Source organism: Phascolarctos cinereus, unplaced genomic scaffold (genome assembly GCF_003287225.1).
Source record: "Phascolarctos cinereus isolate Bilbo 61053 unplaced genomic scaffold, phaCin_HiC Scaffold_4;HRSCAF=312, whole genome shotgun sequence".
Classification (NCBI taxonomy): Eukaryota; Metazoa; Chordata; class Mammalia; order Diprotodontia; family Phascolarctidae; genus Phascolarctos; species Phascolarctos cinereus.
Window position 1 is genome coordinate 73922289 of NW_027555847.1, and position 18244 is coordinate 73940532.

The 18244-nt window shown below is 40.6% G+C and overlaps 1 protein-coding gene across 7 annotated transcripts in view; it reads left to right on the forward strand.

Annotated features, from left to right (window-relative positions):
• COBL (cordon-bleu WH2 repeat protein) overlaps positions 1 to 10104 on the forward strand; it is a 336290-nt gene extending 326186 nt beyond the window's left edge. For all 7 annotated transcript variants that reach the window (XM_020981301.2, XM_078152259.1, XM_020981298.2 and 4 more), the window contains one exon: positions 8657 to 10104. In XM_020981301.2, coding sequence (XP_020836960.1) covers positions 8657 to 8674 — 18 coding nt within the window. In that variant the 3' untranslated portion in view covers positions 8675 to 10104. The remainder of the gene's footprint in view (positions 1 to 8656) is intronic.
• Positions 10105 to 18244: the final 8140 nt, after the last annotated feature.

Consider the following 18244-nt stretch of genomic DNA (forward strand, 5'->3'; position numbering starts at 1 on the left):
AGTCCTTTTTATATAAGAAATGTAAGATTTTGTAAGCTCCCACAACTCCTTCTACCCTTCTAGAATTTCTCTACTTCATCTTCTATAATAGGTATTGGAGCATAAGTGGACATCATATTCATAGTGTCTTTGAGTTTTGTTTCTTTTTTGCTCATGCTCCTCATGAGTACTTCAGAACATAATGACCACACATCCCAAGAAATGTTTCTTGTGGGCACGTGAATATAGCCATCACAAATTTGGAGCTGAACATATCTGTAGAGGCCATACTGCCGTAGTCCAGTCCCTTCTTTTTAAAGATGAGGAACCTGAGGCCAGGAAAGGTTAGGTAACTTGCTGAAGGTCATAGAGATAGTAAAGTAGTAAAAGGTTTGAATCCAGTTCTCTGACTCTAAACTCAGTTCTCTTTTTTGCTATTGAAATCAGTCCTTCCAGTCTCACTATATTTCTGAGGAAAACCTTTGAGCCTTTCCACCTTTCAGACACAATTTCTTTATATCTTCTGAAAATGCCAGTATCAGCATTTGTTTTCTCCATTTGTGGATCAGCCCTTTGGTAATTACACAAACATCACTTCTGGCCAAAGCACAAGATTGTCACGTTTCACTTGCCACCAGTTTTGTTGTTCAGTTGTTTCAGTTGTGTCATGCTCTTCGTGATCCCATTTGGGGTTTTCTTGGCAAAGATACTGGAGTGGTTTTGTCATTTCCTTCTCTAGCTCATTTGACCTGAGGCATGGGCCACACAGCTAGAAGTGTTTGAGGCCAGATTTGAACTAAGGAAGATGAGTCTTCCTGACTCCAGACCTGGCACTCTATCTACTGTGCCACCTGGCTGCCAAATTGTCACCAACTACATTAATGTTTTGTCGTGAATTTACAAGCTGTGGGATTCTTAGCACCTTCTGACCACCTTCCTGCCCCTGCCACAATCACTGCGTAAGGAGAAGGGGTGCCACAGGACTCAGACCCATGGCATACTTGTCTGTATTTCACAGGTTGCTTTGACCAAATCAGCCATGACCTAGTTGGCAGATTCCTAGCAGAGAGCTTCTTTACCTTTAGCTAAAGGCTGGTCCTGAGCTGCAGATACCAATCTGTTGCTTTTTTTAAAAAAATTTAATTCTGTTTAAGATCATAGCTCTAGGGTTGGAAGGAACCTCTGGGGCCATCTCATCCACTCCCCTCATTTTATAGTTGAAGAAAATGGGGTTTCCCAGAAATACAGAGCTCTAAGACATCTCCAGAGGCCTCATGATGGAAAATGCCATCCACATCCAAAGAAAGAGCTATGGAAGTTGAATTGCTATTTTTTTTCTCTTCTGTTGAGTTTTGTTTCCTCTTTCTGATGGTTCCTCCTACTGGTTTTAATTTTTACTTACAACACCACTAATGTGAAAATACATTTAATAGGAATGTAAATGTATAGCTTATATCAGATTGTGCACCGTCTTGGGGAGGATAGTGGGGAGGAAGGTGGGAAAAATTTTAAACTCAAAAGCATATGGAAGTGATTATTGATAAATCAAAATAAATTAATAAATTTTTTTTAATTTAAAAAAAAAAGAAAGTGGAGCCCAAGGATGTTCATCGTCTTGCCCAAGGTCACACAAATCAAAGGCAGGATTTGAATCCAGATCTTGAGCCAGTATTATTTACACTATACCACACTGCCTCTCTACTTATTTGATAGAAGCAAAATAGCTATATGTAATTTGTTGTGTTTGTCCAGTCCTAGGTAGGCAGAGTCTATTTGCATATGTTGGTGGTGGTTGGTGGGGGAGGGGGGAATGAGAACATAAAGAACATAAAAGGAAGGCATTCAGGGAGTAGCAAGTTATCTATTTTGACTAAAAGCTATCAGTAAATTTAGCTTAGCACAGTGCGTGCACATAGTAGGTGCTAGTTGATAAAATGAGGTTGGAGACGGTAAAACTGGAAAGGTAGGTCAGGGCCAAATGGTGAAGATTCTTAAATGCCTTATTAGGGAGTTTGGACTTTATTGTTTAGATAATGGAAAGCCATTGAAGATTTTGAGCAGATCAATGAAATGGTTAGTTCTGTGAAAGATTAATCTTGAAGTGTATAGGACAGGCTAGAGGAAGAAGTGTCTGGTGGACAGGGCTAGTTAGGGGGCATTGACGAGGATCTAGAGGAAAGGGATGAGGCTGTCAATAGAGCGATCTCCAGGAGAAAGGAAAGGAGGGAAGGACAGGAGAGATACTGTGGCTAATTGAATGTGCTAGCACTGGAGGGAACTTAGGAGAAGGAAGACTCAGAGGCTGTCCTGAGGTTTGAAGTCTGGATGATTGAGAGGATGGTAATGCCTTCCTCCATGACAAAAGTAGGAGATTAAGGAGGGAGGAGCTGGCTTGGTAGGGATGAGAGGAAAAGGAGTTCCGTTTTGGACAGGTTTACTTTGAGATGCCCAGGGGACATTCAGCAACAAACATTTATTTATTTATTTGTTTGTTTGTTTGTTTGTTTTTGGTAAAAATCAGGATCAGGTTTATTTGGATACTTAATTATACAGGGTTACACTGAACTCATGAGTCTCATATGCTTTAAAAAGGGGACTTCTGATTGTAGCACTTATGAGAACACCCAGAATTTAAAACTCAGCTTGCCAGTAAATTAAATAATACACCGAGAATTCCATATACAGTAGTAATGAAGAATTGCATTCATTCAGACAATAGCTGGGCTGTCCTCACATGGGAGATTTATTTTTCCTGAAAAGCACAACATATTTGAGCCTTTTCTGTAGGCCCTCTGATGCCTCAATTCGGCTACAAGAGGGAGAGGAAAGCTCAGGATGCAGCTCTCTTTAAGAGCAACAAACATGTATTAAGCACGATATGTGAGTATGTGTGTGTATGTGTGTGTGTTGCATACAGACACAAAAACAACAACGACAGCAACAACAACACTACACCAGGCACCAGGATTACAATAACAAAAAAACCCAACAGTCTTTGTACTCAAAGACTTTGTGGTCTCCTGGATGGAAACACTACCACAGATCCATAAACACAAAGTAACTTCAAGGGAAACGGGAGATAATTGTCATTTTGGGGAGTTATCCCACGTGGAAATTTTCATAGGGAGTTTTGGGAATAGATGATGAGGTTGTTAATGAAGATTACCATGAGAGGAAGAAAAGGAATCAGTCAGTCAATAAGCATTTATTAAGCCTCTTCCATGATACAAAGAAAGGTAAAAGCCTCTGCTCTCAAGGAGTTCACTCTAATGGAGGAGACATGGAGCAAACAACATTTTCAGTCATTCAGTTGTGTCCAACTTTTCGTGACTCTGTGGACCATATCATGTCAGTACTGTCTATGAGGTTTTCTTGGCAAAGATACTGGAGTGGTTTCCCATTTTCTCCTCCAATGGATTAAGGCAAACAGAGTTTAAGTGACTTGCCCAGGGCCACACAGCTAGTAGGTGTTTGAGGCCAGATTTGAACTCAGGTCTTCCTGCCATCACTTGCAGCCACCTAGCTGCCTAGATACAAACAACTACTTACACAAAAGTATATACAAGATAAATTGGAGGTAGTCTGAAAGGAAAGGCATTAAGACTGACAATGACTGGGAAAGACTTGTTGTAGAAGGTGAGATTTAGCTGAGACTTAAAGGAAGCCATGGACAGCTAAGAGACAGAAATAAGGAGGGAGAATGTTCCAGGCGTGGGACACAGCCAGTGAAAACACTCAAGGGTTGGGAGATCAAGTGTCTTGTACAAAGAACAGCAAGGAGGCTGATGTCACTGAATCAGAGAGTACATGGAGGGGGGGAGTAAAGTATAGGAAGATTGAAAAGGTAGAAAGAGAATAGGTTATAAAGGGCTGTGAAAGCAAAATAGAAGATTCCATATTTGAACTTTGAGCTAATAGGGAAGTTATTGACTAGTGAGGTGATATGATCAGACTTGCATTTTAGGGAAATCATCTTGACAACTAAATGGAGAGTGGATTGTAGCAGGGAGAAGCCTGAAGCAAGGAGACTAAGCAGCAGGCTAGAAGTCAGGAAGGAAAGAAAAAGTAACTGCCAAGAGGGAGGAGTACCAGAACATGTGTTGGTAGACAGAGTATCTGTTCATCAGTGCCAGATGTTACAGAAGAAATTTCTCTTCTGAGAGAAAAAGGAAAAAAGAAAAATACTTGTAAGAAAAAAAATACTTAACATAGTAACTGGCACATAGTAGGTGTTATATAAATATATGTTCTCTTCTCTTTCTCTTCCCTCTTCAAATTTGATAATCCATTGGTCAGCAGTGACTTTTAAAAGTGTGGTTTCTGTGTAGTGATGATGGAGTGATTTGGGTTGCAAAGGGTTTGAGTGGGTATTGATCGACTGAAGCAGCAAATGTAGCTTACTGTTGAGGAAATGTGGGAGTTAAAGACAGAAGAAAAATAAGACATCAAATATGAGAGAGAGGGAGAGAGAGAGAGAGAGAGAGAGTGTGTGTGTGTGTGTGTGTGTGTGTGTGTGTGTGTGTTAGGCATAGAAGAGAATTGAAAGTTTTTAGGCAAAGGGGAAGGAGCCAACAGAAAACTTGGGAATTGCAAGAGGTATATAGTAAAAATTGAAGGAGCCAGGGCCAGAAAATGTAAGGAGGTCTGGGCTTAAGAGTACATGTGGAGAAATTAGCCTTGGAAAGGTGGTACACTGACCTAAGGATAGAAAGAGATATTTTTTAAGTGAAAAGGAAGGAGGTTGGGATGTGTCCCTCCCATGGCTGAAATGTACTCCCTTCACCTCTGCCTTTTAGAATCTCTAAGCTTACTCCAAAAGCTCAGCACAAACACCCTTCCCTACATGAGTCTTATGATAAATATGTTAGGAAATCAATAAGAATTGAATAAAAATTATTCTAAAATAGTATTAAGGGCCCAATTGAGGTTAATTGTAGTGGACAAAGTCAGCCCAGTTTTATGGTTTTCTTTGGCAGTACTAAGACTTGAATGTAGGAGGTGAAAAAGGGGACACAGAGGCCAAGATTGGGATGAACAAAAAATGCTGAGAATAGTGTTAGTGTTGAAATCAGTGGCTTACCACACATGACCCAAGCAAGGAGGGTAAAGAGGCAAGTGAAGTCAGAAGGAGATGAGAGATGGAGAATAAGCAGGGAGTCAAGGAACAAGAGGTTATGAGAATGACAATCCAGTTCCTTTTTTTTTTTTGATGTGTTTGCGTATAATAGGTATGCATGTTAGAGACATGTGCCCAGGTATGCAAGTGTGCACACACTCCCCTTCCTTTAGGAAACCATGCTGCCTTTCCAAGGCTAATTCCTCTGCTGGTATAAGTGCACTTATATGAAACAGTTAGAAATGTGTGGATGGTCATTCTAAAGCTTTGCTTTAGGAAGAATGTATTAAACTCAAGTTAAAATGTCCATTTATTTTATGAATATGTATTACAAGAAACTATGTGATACTCTTACGAGTACCAGTTAACTTAATATTCCCTGTTGCCCTCAGAGGCTCATTCTCTGTCTTCATTTTACATATGTGCTTTCTGGTCAAAGAGCAAGGCGATAAATACTTAAGTATGTGCAGTCAGGCCATTGTCTAATTAAATATGCCACCATAGCAACCTCCCAAGGTGAGTAGAAGAATATTTTAAAAATTCCTTTGTGTGCCATACTGATAGAGAAATGGCAGGTAGTAGTTATGATGATGATGATGGTGATGATAGTAATTGTCATTTAGATAATGATTTAAAGTTAGCCAGATTTTATGTGTGTGTGTGTGTGTGTGTGTATATATATGTATATATATGTATATATATGTATATATATATGTATATGTATATATATGTATATATGTGTGTGTGTGTGTGTATTATATATGTGTATATATACATATGTACATACACAGACATACATACGTATTCCTACTTGTACCTCACCAGAGTAGAGATATTATTGTTCCCATTTGACAGAGAAGGAAACCGAAGATTTGGTGAAGTTACTTTCCTACAGTCACACAACTAGTGAATGCAGGAAGTGAGATTTGAACTCAGGCCATCCAGATTCCAAGGCCAGTACCATCTTCAGTATGCCACCTCTCAGCTCATCTCAGTTAAACGCCTGCTTATGTGTGGTGCTATGTGAAACATGGCGCTGTGGGACAGTGGAAATGAGCACTGATTCTGGAGTCCTAAGACTTGGGTTTAAACCCCACCTCTGCCATTCACAACCTTTGTGACCTTGGGTAAATTACTTAAGCTCTCTGGGCCCCAGGCTCCTCACTTGGGAAATAAAGGGATTGGACTAGATCATCTATGAGATCCCTTTCAACTGTAGAGCTGTGATCCTGTGAACATAAGTCTCACTTTCTAAAAAGTCTCCCTATTAGCATCTATTCTAGGAATTTGCTCCAAGGAACTTAGACTGGCAAAAGATGGCTCCTTACACGTATACAAATATTACTGGTACTATGCAACAAAGGCTGAAGGGTCCTTGGACAAATTAATTCCTATCTGACTCTCTGTTTCCTCATCTTTAATACAAAGGACTGTGGGATCATAGAAACCAAATACAAAAATCTCTTGTGTCTATAAGGCTTTATGTTTTATAAAACACTCTCGCATTCAATCTTGACCAACAAATAAACAGACTTTAGGAAAGGTTAAGTCATAGGCTTTGGAACTGGAAGAGACATAAGATCACAAGTATAGGGCTGGAAAGGACCATAGAGCCCATCTCACCCAACTCCGTTATCATACAGAAGAGTAAACTGAGGCATAGACAGATGAGATAACTTGCCCAGACAATAAGAGGCAGAGCCAGGAAATGAACTCAGCTCTAAATTTTATGTATAATTATGGAACATAATTCCTCTAAATTTCAGCAAGCTCTTCACTGTACAAGGCTGTTTCTAGCTTAGACTAGAACAAGGATGGGGAACCCCTGGGGTGGGGAGCCACATGTGGCCTCGAGGCAGCAGGTTCCCCGCCCCTAGACTGGAATGGTCTGTGATGTTCTCTCTGACTACAATATTTTATTATCTTTGTGCCTATCCCAAAGTGCCTCAATAGGCCCCAGTCTGCCTTGGTCTAACCCTAGGGAATTTAATCCAGTCCAGACTTGGGGGGTTGCAGAGAATGTCCTCCACCTTCCAAGGACCTAGTCACCATGATCCCAGTAAACAGAAGCCCTAACCAATGTAAACCCAGCCTCCTACAGGCATTCCAGCCAGAATAAGCAGTGGTATTTGCAAAAGTGAAGTGTGCCTTAGTGGTATGGAACTTCCTTTCAGCCCCTGATCCATCTTATTTCCTATTCAAAACCAGGTCTAGACTGGTTGGCAGTTTGTACAGCAAATGAGCTAAATCCTTTTCCAATTTAATTTTCTTAGATTTTGGGGAACATGACCCTGATGGGGCAGAGGTAGGCAGATTTGGGGGAAAAAAAGCTTCTAACCTTATTAAAACAACCAAGAGCCCTGGAATCCAAAGAGCCCTAGTCATCTAAATTCTTCCACAGACCACATTCTGCTCAGTTATCACTGTGAGAATAGTGTCCAGGGCTGAGCCGATGGTGATAGGATTTGAAAGTTATGATTTCCAAAGTCTAGAATGATGCTTCAAATTGAATGGAAACCTAAGGGTTGCAAAGTCAGTCAGCATATATTAACACCTGTGAAAAGGAAGTTCAGTTTATGAGCATTTATTAACACTGGGCAGTGTCATCTTCAGGCTTTTTAATTCTTTTTGTATTTATGAAGCCCTTCCACATTGGATCCTCAAAAACAAGTGAGGGTAAACTAAATCATAGAATTTAGAGCTGAAAGAGACTTAGAAATCTTCTAGTCCAAGCTTCTTCATTATGTAGATGAGAAAACTAAGTCCCATGGCACTTAAGCTTTTGCAGCCTGGCTCCATCCTGAATCTCCACTACTACCTTTTCTATATTCCATAATATGCAGTCAAGCTGGCCGCCCTGCTGAATACTCAGCACCATCTTACATGCCTAGAATGCACTTCCTCCTCACCTCTGCCTTATTATGTCCTGAGTTTCCTTCAAGTTTCAGCTTAAACACCACGTTGGGAAAAACATGAGACCTTCCTGATCCTTCCAGCTGCTGGTACTCTACCTGCTTGGTACATGTTTTGAGGATAGATAGATAGATATGTATGTTGTCTCTCCCACTGAAATGTAAGCCTCTTGAGGACAGGGAGGGACTGTTCCGTTTTCTATCCCTAGCACAGAGTGGTACTTAATAAATGCTTATTAATTGATAGGTTAAGCAATTTGCCTGGGGCCACAGAGGTAACAGAGCTTGGATTCCACCTCAGGTCTCCTGACTCTGAATCTAATGTTCTTTCCACTCTCCCACTCTTCTTTCTCCCTTTATGTATCGATTAGTCGTCGTTTTACAGTTTAGGAGACCAAGGTCCAGAGAGGTTGACTAATCCAAGATCACACAGCACCAGTCAACACTCAAACCCAGAGTTCCTAACTATAGACTTTCTAGTACTCTCTCTACTACCCCAGACTACCTCCTCTCCTTGTTTTCCAAAACAGATCATATTTCCTCTAGGGTGACTTTAATTTTGCCTAAAGCATCTAGCCCTTTAATAAAATAAGATCTGTATTTTGGTTTGAAATGTTTTAATGACAGTATATATTTTTCTTCATTGCAGGTCCCATTGCTTGTTTGAATAGTGCATAAAGAACAGATAATTGCAAAAGCTAACCCCGTAACACACCCATAATCGTCATTCAAGAACTTGGAGCTGTGAGAAACATCACAAGTCGGTATTACTTTCTTGTCTATAGGCCAAAATATGTGCAGTTAATTTTCAGCATGTTCCTGTATAATGGTTCAAAGGGAAAAAATACTTTTTGCTGCCCAGCCTGTGTGCCAAGGAAATGTGTTCTGCCTCTGAATATATTTAAGGTTGCCAATAAACTATTCTTGTTGGCAGGTTAATAAAAATATAAATATTGTGTAGCCCAGCAATACAGCACTAACACTTAATTATCCGTTTGGGCAAAATGGAAAGGAGGTCTTTGTCCTCCACTGATTACAGATTGCCGCCAAGCCTTTTTACCATATACAGCTGTTCAAAAAACATCCACTCATTTGAAATCTGCAAGCAGGAGATAAAAGGGTCAGTGACCAGTTAAATGCAGTTGGAAAGTAATACAGGACCTATATATCTTGGAAGGCATTTTTAAAAGGGTGTCATGACTTTTTCGTAGTTGAAATTGTCTGGTTCTTACTTCTAAATAGATTGGGAAGCATAATCCCATGCTGTTTCATAGATCAGTATCTGACCCGCTGTTTTTCTTTAAACAAATTATCACAATCCCATGATATTTATCAAACTCTGTCCTTTGCATAGGATCCATGCTGTGAGGCACTGGAAAGGTAGTCAGTTTCAGATCCTCAGAAGGACCAGGGAGCAGTCTTTAGTGACCGTAAGATAGATTGTCTCTGAAGCTTGTCACATGGGGGGATATGAAGTATAAGCTGCAACTGCAATGCTGCCTACTGACCCCAAGGAATGTCCATAGACCCTCTTGGTCTCTGAGAGCAAAAAGGGGGAAATCATGTGTTTACATGCCACAGGGATTGAATTGGTTTGGGAAATTACTTTGGAATTGTGCTTAATGGTTCATGATCGGGGGACTTGGGCTTGTCCCTTTCAGCCTGCACTCCAGGACCCCTGTCTTCCCCATCCTTGTACTATAAATCTTCTTGTAGCATCCAGTTTGGTGTCACCAGTATTTATAACAAAGTTTAACTACTCTCTTAGCATTCTGTATATATCCTTAAAGTATTTTGTTAAATTGAAATAACTTTAAATGATAAATGGCAATCATGAGGATTTCTTTTCCTGTTATCTATATCTTCTTGGAAAAAAATAGAAAAAATCTGTATTTTAATTTTTTTGTATGATCACTTCAAGCTCTGGACATCATCTAAAATGAAAACCTTGTTTTTCATTGCTTCAACTTAAACCAGAGCTACACATGTCACTAACTTTCCAAAGTGAGGAAAGCATTCAGCCAATTGCTTTTATCTGCAACTGTCTGTATTATCTGACTGTTAGTGCCACAAATAAAACAAATTAAGTTGCTATAATTGTGTGAATTTCCATGACTCCATTTCTCATTTGGTTTTGGGGGTGCAGATATCCCAAGAGCACAGGTGTGGCCATAACACTCTGCTGCTCAAAGAGCTTCCTGTTGCCTCAAAGATAAGATAACAAATTCTGCCACCTGACATTTCAGGCCTTTCACAGTCTGACCCAAACTAGCTTTCCAGACATATTTCTCATTACTTCCCATAAAACACTGGAGGAAAAGTCCCTTACTTGCTATTTCCCATACTCAACAGTATGACATCTTGCACTTCTGTGCCTGAAATATACCCCCCCTTCCCCATACCTCTTGGTGTCCCTGATTGCCTTTGTGGTTCAATTCTAGTGTTGTCTCTAACATTTGACCTACCCTGGTCCCCCCTAGTTGTTAGCACTCTTCCCCTAAAAATTATGTTGCATTCATTTCTGTCTTTTTATACATTGTACGTCCCAGCCCCCATAAGAATGTCAACTCCTTGAGGGTGAGGAATTTCCATTTTTTGTTTTAATATCTATTGCACTTAGCACTATGCTTGGCACATGGTGGGTGCTTAATAAATGCTCGATAAATTTAGAGATATTTGAAGCCAGAGACACTCAGACCGGTACAGTCCCTTCACTGCTTCATGCATTCCTTGTTTCCCTTTCACATATGCCCAGGCCTCAGTTTCCACTTCTGTAAGATGGGGTTATTGGGTTGGATGATCTTCAAGTGCTCTGAGTTCTTTGAGTTACTGTAGGTTGTTCAGTACCCCTCTGCGAAGCAGAGAAACCCAGAAGTCTGTTGGTCCTGCCCACAACTAGAGATTTCATTCCAATAAAGATTGAGCTAGGAATCTTCTGCGTCTGTTACACTGTCAACACTGCTTGCTGTTGTCCATACAGAAGAAGCAGGTATAGGCAACACAGAGAAGAGAGATCATATTTTCCTGTTGAATGGCCACCTGGTATTTCAGTTTTGTCAGGAAGAAAGGAGGATGAAACATTGTAAATAAAACATCTTTAAAAAGTTTTCCTTGGTTAAAAACACCCAAAATTTTCAAAATCTCTTTTTTGAACAAATCTGTTTCAAAAAACAAAAACAGTATAGAATGTGAACTGAGTTATAGAACTTTATAGAACATATAAAGCACTATGTAAATGCTAGCTTCTATTGTGAAGTTAACATTTTTTTCAAGTTGCTTTCCTATGTTTTATCTCATTGTTTGGAAAAAACAAGTAATATTAGCCCCATTTTAAAAAAGAGCAAGCCAGAGTCCATGAATGTTAAATGATTTGTCCAAGTGGTCCAAGCAGTAAGTTATGCATGGTTCTGGAGCTTGGGTCTCATGGTGTACAGAATGGTGAACTTTCCTCCATTTTGTTAAGAAGGATGAAGATTCCAAAGGAGGTGCCAGTTGGGTGCTCCTCTGGACTCAGCACACGAAGATGGGGGGGGGGTGGAGGGTATCTACCGGTCTTAGCATTCAACTCTCTCAGTTTGTTCCTCAAGACTAGCAGCTTAGGACATGTCATTTTTCTGAATGGACCAGTTTATTACTGATAATATGTCCAGGTCCTGTGGATTTCACCTGTGTGAAACTCTCTCCACCAATGCAGATTGAAACCTATCTGATTCTGAGAGTTGTCTAAGGCTCAGAGATTAGTGATTTACAAAGTCCTCTTTTAGGCACTTGAAAGCCTTTCACAATCTGGCTCCAACTTGTCTTCTAGATTGATAAGATATTATTCTACTTTATGTACTTTGTGTTCCAGGCAGATTGCCCTCTGTGATGTTCCACCTACATAACATTCTATCTCCCACCTCCTTGCCTTTGCCCAGGCTACCCTCCATACCAAGTCTCCTCAGTTTTGCTTCATGGAAGTCCTAGTTCCCTTCAAAGCTCACCTCAGATACCACAAGACGCCTTCCTTGACTTCCCCAGTTGTTAGTGCCCCCCTTCCCACTAAAATTGTAAATAAATATTTTGTATTAGCTTATTTATATGTGTATGTGTCATTCACCCATTAGAATCTAAGGTCCTTGAGGTCAAGGACTCATTTTTCTACAGTGCCTGGCTCTTTTTGGGGGGAAAGGGAGGGAGGGGGTATTAAGGGTATCTGGCCTGTGACTTCTGAGGAATTTTTGACCCAATTCCCTATATCAGTGTAGATCAGCAACTGCTCTGAAGCTTATTGTCTTAGTTTTCTGGGGGCACTGAGAGATGAAGTGACTTTCCCAGGGTTCCCCAGGCAGGATGTGTCAGTGGCAACACTTGTACCCAAGTCTTCCTGACTGTGAGGCCTGCACTCTGCTATTCCAGAATACTTCAGTTCAAGATGGTACTAGCAAATCATAGAGGAATGCTAGGGATCTTACCAGGTAAGTTAATGCTTTTGAAAAATGTCTTGCCCCAGGAAGCTGCTGCTTTTGTTGAATTTGGTACCAAGAGGTAAAGGCCAGCAGAGGCTATGTCCTGTGTTCAGGCTGTGAGAGGGGAACTCTGGGGCAGAGAATTCCAACCCTTAGGGACTTGTTGTAACACAACCCTATAGTTGCTGTCTCATTTCACAGCATGTCCCACCCTCCAACCCACCAGGGTAAATAGGCCAGGGCCCTTTTAAATGCTGGTGTCTGAGCACAGGAAATGACCCTGGCAGTGGAGGCTAACAGTGCTATGGCAGGCAGCTTTTTACCATGTGGTGGTGTGTTTAGCAGGCACTGTCTCCACCCATGGCATAGCCGTGTGGTATCATTATTGTTCTTAAAACCCCAAATCCTCAAAATACCACCAACGACAACCTTTGAGATGACAAGGAACCCTGTCGAGTGTCCAGAAACTGTTTAAAAAGCAGGAACACTTGGTCACTCTAAATAAGATGCTAGTTCTCATATTACCCAACACCACTTTACCAACTTCTACCTTTTTCTTCTGCCTGAGAAGCTGAAAACTGCTGCTGGTAGCCTTAAGAACACTGGCTTTGAAATCAGAGGACCCAGGTCCAAAGCCCAAATCTGATGCTTTCTTTCAGTATGACCTTGGGCAAGTCACTTGACCTCAGCTTCTTCATCCATAAAATTAGGTTGGAAGACTTGAACTAAAAAATGCTAGCTGTGTAACCCTGGGCAAGGCACTTAACTTCTCTGTCCCTCAGTTTTCTCATCTGTAAAATGAGGAAATTGGACTTGGTAGTTGCTAAGTTCTCTGCCATTTCTAAAGCTCAGTTCCTTAGGGTAAAACCCCCTACCCCTAGACTCAGTCAGGACAGCTGACCTATTTCCCCACCATGGCGGTCGTGCACACTTTCTGACCTGGCCTAAGTCTGGACTAAAACAAGATCTCTAAAAATCTGGGGACCCCAAAGCCATCCTGTTGTTGGAATGGGCTACTCTGCAGCTAGTAGACAGTAGTCCCTAGGCAGTGAGTCAGCTAACATTTCACCCAAGGGCTGCCCACATAGGAGCCAGGATGGCAGTTGCTAGGCAATAAACCCATAATGAGCCAAGAGTTGGCTGACCCAACCTATCCACCATTCACACCACTCGCCAAAAGGATACCAAGTATAGGAGAAAGCAGGGGAGGCCACAGGACACGGCCTTACTATAAACACTTTCTTGTCAATGAAGCTCTTCTTCATTCACAACCCACTCGATAAAACAGGTGAGTGTGGATAGGACCCCATTCAAGCCCAGGTGAAAATGGTGCTGATGACAAGAAATAATCCTGCTTTCTGAAGAGAGTTCCTAAACAAGGATAAATTTCAGAGAGGGATCAAGAGAAAACCAAGGCAAATGAAAACATTAAACCAACTGGAATAGAAAGATGAAAATGCAGCCAGACAGAAGAGGCCAATAAACAGAAGACCACCTAATTATCTTCCCTTATAAAAACTTCATGACAATTAGAAATATACACACATACATATATGTGTGTATGTATATATAAATGTACACATATGTATATATACACACACACATAACATACATGCATACATGTATTTTTTTTTTTGCTGAGGACTTCTAGCACAAGTAAAACCTCATCCCTCAGAGTATAAATGCACCTGCTGGGATCATTGCTCTTTAATGAAATGATTATAAAATTAAAGCAAAAATATTGGGAGGGTTTTCTTCCTACAAATATAGAGGCCTTTCCTACTGAAAAGGACCTTGAAAACCAGTTGGAGATTCTTCACTAGGACTTTTTTAGCCGCTGAGCAAGTCCTGGGTTTTAGCCTCTTACTTTCAGTTGCCACTGTGTTTATGTTGCCAGGAGATGTGAAACTGAAAATGCAAATATGTTCAAAGCTGAAGGATCAAAGAACAATTAAATGAGAAACTGCTGACAAGTCCATTTGGCCTGATTTCCAAAGCCAAGTATGTTTTACTAAAGTAAGAAGCTCTGAGACTTCATAAGACTAAGGTGGGCCTCTGTTTCCTATGCAAATGCATGAAAGAGCTTCAATACACAGAGAACAAATTATTAAAATAGCATGGTTTATGTTGGAAAGCATGCTGGCCTTGGAATCAGGAGGATTCCATTTCTCTTATATTACACCACTTCTAATACACAGAATTTTAAAACTTGCTTGACGTGTATCTGTTGGCTCCAATGATCTGAGCCTGGGGACCATCTGAACTTGGTCCGAGGGGACAGAATGGTTTTTTCTTCCTGAGTCCCAGTTGGATAAGGATTGGCCTAGAGCCCAACCAAGACATTTTCCCTGGTTAGAATAGCCACTCTCACTCTACGACACGCTACATCCCAGGCACTTTCCAGCCCTACTTTTAAGATGATACAGAGAAGTAATGTGGAGAGAGGCATTCTTCCGGGGTCTCCATAAGCCTGGATTAGAGAGAGAAAGTGGGAAGGATGGAGATGGAGAAGAGACCTTCTGCTCTTCAGAGGGATGCACTTATTCTTAGCTGTATGCAGGCAAACTGAGAGGGATAGTTGTGAAAATGGCCTTTGTCCAGAGACCAAAGACAACGGGGATCAGATTTGTGTTTGGGCCAAGTACGTGGCCATCTACACTGTATGATTTCAAGGTCACTCTGTTCAACACACACCTGCTGTAGATGTCTGAAATTCCACCATTAGCTTTTTATTCCTTTGGGTTAAGGGCACATCTCCTGTTCGAGTGGGGGTAATATATTAACCTGCTATCAATCATTAAGGCCTCAGTGGAAATGAGTTTAACAGCTCCAAGACCACGTTGTTGGCTAGGTCAAGTGCTGATAAGGGCAAGAGGGAGAGAAATCAGAGCGTTGGGGCACTGTCTAAAGAGGCTAAACTATGTCAAGAGGACCTCAGGCAGTCAGCAAGCAGTAAAAGGATATATAAAGTATATAAAAACTATAAAACTTACATAAAATAGAAATTTAAATGGATGAGATAAAGATGGAAGTATTATGAAAATATTTCATTTACTAATGGTATAAAATTTTATGCTTTTGCTAAAAATATGGTTGATAAGAATATTTTTTTATTGAGCAGTATAGTTGAGCATATTAGGACGATCTGGGTTCAAGCACTACCTCTTGTGCATACAGGCTGTGTGTGACTCTGGGAGTCTCCTGGGGGAGAGGAAAGCAGAGAATTCCAGGATGGTAGAAAGAGGACTTTTTAAAAAGAGGAAGGAAGGTACTCAAGATGGGCCTTGGCTTGCTTCAGTTTTGCCTGGCCTCTGTCCCTGAGATGTTCTCCTGAGATCCTCTGCTAACATAGTTTTGTTTAAAACTTTGGACTTTGACTTTTTAAAAGCCCTCTGTCAGTCCATTCTGTATTATTCTCTAATTGTGTTAATTAGTTTTTCCCTTATTTCAGTGTACAAAATCGATTTCCCCACAGCCACAACAAACCATAATCTTTAGGCTAATTGTTATGTGGCACTCCTGTTCCATAAGTGCAGTCTGTATACAAACTCCTGAGGAAAAGCACTTACCAGGGATTCATCTTAAAAGCCTCTCACCAAATACAAGTTACATAACCTCCTCTTAAACTGCCTGCCTTAAGGAGGTATTATCTCTCTTTTAGAAAGGTAGTGAAGGGGAAGTCACTTGTTCCAGGCCAAAGTCCAACTAAACCAGGAGTTGGGGAACTCCGTGTTCTCATTCTTTTTGCTCCCTGTCTGTCCTCTGTGGTCTGATAAGCAGTGAGGCAGGTAACTAGAAATGTCAGACCTTCAAGAAAAAAAAAATTCAGGACCAGTGCACCCTTGTTAAATAACCAAATAGACAAGTAGCTACCTCGGTGGGGGGCGGTGGGGGCAGGGGTGATATTTGGTTGATATTTACACATCCAAGGAGGTAGCCAAAGAAGGTAACTGAGAAAAAAATCTATTTCAGTGCTGGTTTGCTCTACCTTCATCACCTTGTGTTGCCCCATGCAAAGTATTAGGAGATTAAAAAAAAAAAAAGACTTCTGCTTCATTAGGATTCCTGTATAACTGGGAATTGGGCCCCACTGAAACAGACACACAAGGAGATGACATAGAAAGAGTGATAAACTTGGCACTAGTCATAGTACTTGGGTTTGAATCCAAGCTCTATCACTTCTTGCCTCAGTTTCTTCATCTGTGAAGGATTGCAGTAGACCAACCCAGAGGTCCTTTCCAGATCTATGAGGTGGAAGTTGTTACCATTAAAGTGTGTAAAGAAGTGGTCTCCAAACTTTTTTGGTCAGGTACCCCTCTCATTAAAAACTTTTTAAGCACATATTGCCCAATATGTGTGTCTGTGCAAGAGTGTGCTTGTGCCTGCATGGTGGGGAGGGCAATTAGAGTGCCAGGCCTAGAGTCAGGAAGACTCATCTCCCTGAGTTCAAATCTGCCCTCAGACACTTACCAGCTGTGTGACCCTGAGCATGTCACTTATTCCTGTTTGCCTCCGTTTCCTCAACTCTAAAATGAGCTGGAAAAGGAAAAAGCAAACCTCTTCAGTATCTTTGCAAAAAAAAAAATCCAAGTGGGGTCATGAAGAGTGGGACACAGCTAAAAAAACCACTGAACAACGACAGATGATAAATATACATGTGTATATATGTGTGTATATGTATATACACACATATATAAATACACATATACACATTTATACATATATAAATTATGTGTACTGCTATACTAAATTATATGCTTTGTAAAAAGTATAAAACAAAATAGAATTTAAAAGGATAAATAAAATTTAAAAGGGTAAGAAAAAGAAATCTGAAAGTGTTTCATTTACAATGGTATAAAACTTTACGTTCTCACTAAAAATATTGTTAATTTTGTTTTGTTCAGAAGACAACATGGAATGGTAGATAGAGTGATCTGGGTTCAGGTCCTACCTCTTACACATACTTGTGACCCTGGGCAAGTAATTTAACCTCTCAGTGCTCTAAGACAACTTTCTAAAACTATAAGTTACTAAAAAGGTACCAACCTGAATTGGTGTTGGGAGTTTCCTCACCTGGAGAGCTCCCTGTGTCAATGAAACACTGGTCCAGCCCCTGTCCTTATCCTATTTTTAGTGAAAGCAATGTGATTGAATTTGCTTCATTATTTTTTAAAATCTTGGTTTAATAATTTGGGAATAGGGAAATTCAGTCTGGTTCCAGGCTCATTTTATTTTAGTACTTGGTCTTATGGCTGGCATGGATGAAAAAGATACTTTATGAAGCTTCATAGAATCAAATGGAAAAAGTACTTAATAAATTTTCCCTGGTGTCAACCTACTGTTGTTGTAAGCTAATTAGAAAGTGTGGCATATTTATGGGCTCAAATGGGCTCAAAACCACCAAAGCACTTCATTTGGCACATTTTAAACAAGTTTAAAAATTATTTTCCAAGTTTAAGCATAGAAATGAGAATTTTCGTAGGTGATTATTTTCTGCAACCCAGAGAGGAGAGAATAAGTATCTAGAAGAGAGTGGCCAACAGGGTGAAGTGCTACGAAAGTCAGGGAGGAGGAGAGCTAAGAAAAGGCTGTAGCATTTGGCAATTAAGAGGTCACTGATAACTTGGAAAAGAGCAATTTCACTTGAGTGAAGACTCAAGGATAACAAAGTTCAGAACCTGAGAGTCTGAAAGGGTGCTGGTGACCTCAATAGCAATAGGGTATTCTGCAAGAGGGGTGGGTTTGGGTAAGGTAATGTAATGAGATCTGTGAAAAACATCTATGTCTGC